Source organism: Poecilia formosa, unplaced genomic scaffold, assembly GCF_000485575.1.
Source record: "Poecilia formosa unplaced genomic scaffold, Poecilia_formosa-5.1.2 Scaffold436, whole genome shotgun sequence".
NCBI lineage: Eukaryota > Metazoa > Chordata > Actinopteri > Cyprinodontiformes > Poeciliidae > Poecilia > Poecilia formosa.
The window spans coordinates 356,230-361,383 of record NW_006800375.1 but is presented as its reverse complement, the minus strand read 5'-3'; the positions used below and the strand labels follow the sequence as shown (position 1 = coordinate 361,383).

At 41.1% G+C, this 5,154-nt stretch overlaps 1 protein-coding gene across 3 annotated transcripts in view; it reads left to right on the top strand.

Annotated features, from left to right (window-relative positions):
* pla2g3 (phospholipase A2 group III) overlaps window positions 1-5,154 on the top strand; it is a 9,880-nt gene that overhangs the window by 2,045 nt on the left and 2,681 nt on the right. For all 3 annotated transcript variants that reach the window (XM_007577299.2, XM_007577298.2, XM_016663671.1), the window contains 4 exons: window positions 1,707-1,839; window positions 1,952-2,086; window positions 3,412-3,758; window positions 3,854-3,983. In XM_007577299.2, the coding sequence (XP_007577361.1) occupies window positions 1,707-1,839; window positions 1,952-2,086; window positions 3,412-3,758; window positions 3,854-3,983 (745 nt within the window). The remainder of the gene's footprint in view (window positions 1-1,706; window positions 1,840-1,951; window positions 2,087-3,411; window positions 3,759-3,853; window positions 3,984-5,154) is intronic.

The window sequence follows — 5,154 nt, the reverse complement described above, 5'->3', positions numbered from 1 at the left end:
CCCGGAGCACACAGCGGGGAGACACGTGAGGAGCCTCGGAGATCAAGGAGAAGGGGAAAGGTCAGAGGTTAGGATTCACGCGCGTGTAAAGCGCGGATTTATCGTCCCCGGGAGTCTGTGGTGCGGCTCTGGCAACAAAGCGCCATCATACGCAGATTTGGGTGAGTGATGCTGTGTTTGAACGTGGCAAATTTCTTAAGTTTTGATTTTCCATTGTCATGATAAAAAAAAAAACATCCATATTGTCTGGATTTAGTTTTAGTATTTTCTCCACTGTTTGTTCAATGAGTGTCTCATAGCATATCAATAAATTAGAAAATATTTCTAAATGCAGTCTCTGTGTGCAGTTTAGTGATATAAATCAAACTTTTTATATGATGGCGTCTTAAGTATTAGAAATTGCTTTGGTTGCTGCGCCACAGCCACTTAAAAAGTAACTATAAACAGTTTTTATCATCACTTTTATTGCTTTCACAATATTACCGCAAAGTATAGTGATAAAACTTTAAGTTATATCACAAAGTTTTATCAGCCTTATTATGTCCCATTTGATAAATGCAGTTATGATTTGTTATACTCTCACTGGCCACTTTCTCAGATATAACCGTTTATCTTATCAAACAGCTAATCGGCCTGTAAAATGCTGGCAACTCAGTGTATTTATATAGACAACTAGACATCTGGGCTTCTAGATAAAAACGACCTGTTGAAGTTCAATGGCAAATGAGAGGAAGGAAGAATGGGGATTTAATGTGGGGTAGTTATTGGTACCAGACCTGCTGGTCTCTATTGGGGTATTTGAGAAACTTTCTGTAAGGTTTGAGGGCAAAGTCAAAAACCTTTTGGGTTTAAAAATGGCTAGGGAAGCAACAACAATAGCAACAAAAGAGAAAAATCAGACAGAATCCAAAGTTGCAGGGCTCTGATTTAAATATATCGTGGACATTAATGTAATCTTTATTTTTTTTAGGCCTTCTAATCCAAGTTTAAATGATTGTATAATGCCACTTTGATTTTCAAAAGCAGAATTTTGCTGCACAAGTTTTAATTGAGAATTTTCTCTAATCCACATAGGATCAAAATTATAAGTCAAGTTTATAGCAACCATTTCAGCGACATGGTAGGTCAAAGTTTTTACGTGATAAAATCATCACGCAGTAACAAGAAATTATGAAACAACCAACAAAACATTACATTTTGTCTATTTTTTAATGTTTATAGTTTTATGGCTTCTTCTAAAGCCATAAAACACAAATTAAGATAAATATCTTAATGACGCCACATAGTTTCAGTAGAGTAAATCCCGAGTCTATTTTACCTATGACAAAAAATACTTCTGAAAAAGTTTTGATGTATCTACTGTCCTGTTGAATAATAACCATTTAGCTGCTGATTTGTGTTGAAAAAATTTGATAGTTTTTCAACATTTTTGCAAAACGGCATGATGCCTCCACCACCATGCTTTACAGTCAGTCAAGTCGTCTTAGGTTTTGAAAGACTCATCCTACCAACGTCTGTTGTCTCACCTGCCCATAACATTCTTGTATTCATATTTGTTTTTCTCCATGTGGGTTTCCAAGGCAACATGTGCAAAATAATCCATTAAAAAAAGATTCTTAATTGCACATCAATAAAAGGTGCTTTATGAAAACTCATAACCACTTCTTCTGAGTAAAACTCCTGTTCCACACTCTCCCCTCTTGCAGGTGTGTTTTCAGACACAGACAGCTGCTGCAGGGAGCATGACCAGTGCAAACACACCATCCTGTCCTTCCAGTCCGACTTCGGCGTCTTCAACAGCAACATCTTTACCATGTCCCACTGTGACTGCGACGACAAGTAACTCGCCGCCTCCCAAACCAACCCTGCTCCGTCCCCAGCGGACAAAATCGCCGCTATCTGTGATTTTGCTCACGGTCCCCCTTCCCCCACTACGCTCTCTGCGCTCCAGGTTTCGCAGCTGCCTGATGGAGGCGAATGACAGCATAGCTGACGTGGTGGGCTACACCTTCTTCAACCTGCTGAAGATGCACTGCTTCACCTTTTCTCACCGACTCCAGTGCGCCGAGAGGAACTGGTTCGGAATGTGAGTCTCGTTTTGATTCCAAACGTCGGGCAACATGTAGCAATACTTTGAGAGCATTTATCTCAGTTTCTAGAAAGAAACGTTTCAAAAGCAGTTCAAGGAACTGGCCAGAACTTTTGGACAGACAAACAAAGTTATCCAATGAGCAAATAATAACTTTTTTTTTTTTTTTTTCTTTTTTTTAGTGTGTGTAAAGAATCAATTTTGCATGTACTTGGACAATGACAGTACTTTGAAAGAAAACATAAGTACGTTAATGCCATTACTAAAAGCTAAATCTGCAGCAAACTGATCTTATATTGGTGTCACACTTCATTCATGTCTCTGGGGATTATGTTGGATATACAGTAAATGCATCGCTGATAATCGCAAAGGTTAGTAACTACAGTACAGCCACCCAAAAAATTTGAGAGTATTTAGGACTCCTTCTGAAAAGTCTTGTATGTTCATATTTCAATAGTTCAAGCAGCAAAATGTACCTTAATATGCAATATGCATACACTAGAAACCACTTCAGCACTTGGTGCCAATTAGCACCAAGAAAAATGAATGATGCTCCTGAATTAGCAGCTTTGCAAACATCAGCCAATAGCGTGTCAGGTAGCGTTGCGCCTACGTATTCTAGCTTCCTGAGCTGCATTTTCTCTCGACTGTTTCAGATATGCTCCACAAGAAAAAAGAAAAGAACGCAAATAGATAAATTTTCTGCAAATCTTCCCTAAAATTTCTGTAAATTTTGAACATTTCCACAAACTCCGAACCACCAATAGGCGGGTTTCCACCGTATCCCCCCGCAGCAGGATGCTACCACCTCCATGTTTGACAGTAGATGTACATCGTCTCATTGTTGTCAACTGGCAAGTTTTTTTCTCAGTTGACAAAGCCTTCATCTTCATCTTGTCAAAGTGGCCACCTTAAGCTTGAATTTGAAGTTGAGGTTGAAGTGGTGAGTTAATGCAGGTTTGGCACCCATCAGTCGACGGTGATGTTGCTCGTCTTTGGAAAATGACCCAGACAGTGGAGTCCTGCCTGGACGAACATCCTAACCAATTTCCTTTCACCTGACAGTGCAGGTCTTCTCTGAGATCTTTGGATATATGCATCCAGAAGACTTTCCCAACTTCTTTCTGGCAGTTTCTGTGTGAGATTTTCATTTCAGACATTTGTGAAGACGGTCTCTCATAGGAGTTGTTTAGCCTTGGAGGGCGACTCAAAGTGTTCTTATTGGTTACCTTAAATGTTCCTGCGTAGAATAATTTCACTACGTGTCCGTCAACCTTTCTCTTTTCCCTCTCGTCATTTCTCCCTTTGCTCTGACCTCACAGGTGTAAAAAGACTCAGATGGCGCTGTACGCTGACGTCCACTCACCCACGCTGTACGAGTCCAGCGAGTCCCAAGAGGGCTGCGTCAACAGCACCTGCTCCGACGTCAACTCCACCGCATCTGCACAACTCCAGGAAACAAACGCGTCACGTCCGCACCTGCTGTCCTCCACCGCTGCCACGGACACGGTCCCCGCATCCTCTCCCATCCCCTCTGTCACCGCAGCAACTGAAGCTACGAACCCCACAGACGCCGAGGCGTCAGGATCGACTGTGCGGAGAGATGGCCTGGGGAACGTTGTACCCTCCACGCTGGTCGCTGTGGTTGGTCAGCACAACGCCGTTACAGGTACTTCAACCTGACGGCGCCTGGCACAGTCGGTTTAGTTTTACACTCCGTTACTGAAACTGAAATCCCCCCTGACGTTTGTATCCCGTCCACAGAGGAGGACAGGTCTTGTGTTCTGTACAAAGAACTTGATGAGTGTAAGAACAAGATCCTACCGCAGCAGAGGAAATATGGTCTCCACAACACGGAGACAGGAACGATTTATCACTGCAACTGCACCGCCAGGTAAGTCCAGCCATGTTTTCACATTAACGTCTGTGTCCAGGGCCGGCCCAAACCTTTTAACAGATTTTCATTTAGGTCCCCCCCCCACACCAGATGCAATTGGTGTTATTTCTAATTAACTTGCATCACATCAGTGCCATTATGGTTATTGAGTTTAACTTTACAGGAGTAGCAAACTAAAAAAAAAAAAGTATTTGGATTTTGAAATGCAGAGTGGTGTTTAAGTGTCATATTTTGAAACTACTTGAAAGTAACGTCAGCAGAAAAACACACAGTTTACTGTAAACAAACTCAGTGTTTAAGTTTAACATCTTAAGTTTAACATCTTATATTTCCCCAACAGAGGCAGCAGGTCAGGTGTGTGTAATCCGTCACAGTGACCAATGGGCTTAAGATTTTTTTTTTTTTTGTCAGCGTTTAAAACAACAAAAAACAGTCAAAGATGAAAAATATTTGGTCAACGTGACTCCTGATTCAGACTGGTGGGCAGTCCAGGTTTTTAGTTAGTTGGTTAATTGGTCCGTTCATTGGCCAGTAAGCTACGTTTCGGTTCCACCTTCTAACACATATTTAGTCTGCTCTTAAATGGGAGAAACTGTTTTTATGGCTTATTTTCATTTTATGTTCGATGATGTCTTCGTCTGTTTGCAGTTGACACACAAAATCCCCATTAAAGTATAATAAAGTTTGTGGCTGTAATGTGACAGAAACTGAAAAAGTTTTAGGGGTAAAAATACTTCAGCACATCAGTGTGGTCTCAGTATGTATTAATAATAAAGTACCAACTCGTACATCATCTCTAAAATATTGAACCTTAATTTTTGCAAAGCAACATCAGACCTAGTGGTAACAGAACACTCCCCTTTCTGTGTGCATCCGTGTGTGTGCGTGTGTGTGTGGTTGCTTAAACAAATCAGACGTGGGGAGACATTTCATAACACAGACCTAGACCAGGGCCAGTGTAAACATTCACCAGCTTATGTAAGACGGCAGCTCTCTGCTCTCTGACGGGCCTTTAGGTCTCTGAACGTTACCGTAGAGCCGGAGTATCACACAGGTTATCAGTCTGTCAGCTTGTTTTAACAGACTTTTGAGTGTTTTTTTTTTTTTTTGTTTTTTTCCTGAAACATATCTGACTTTTATTTTCACTAATAAAATTCAGTTATTATAT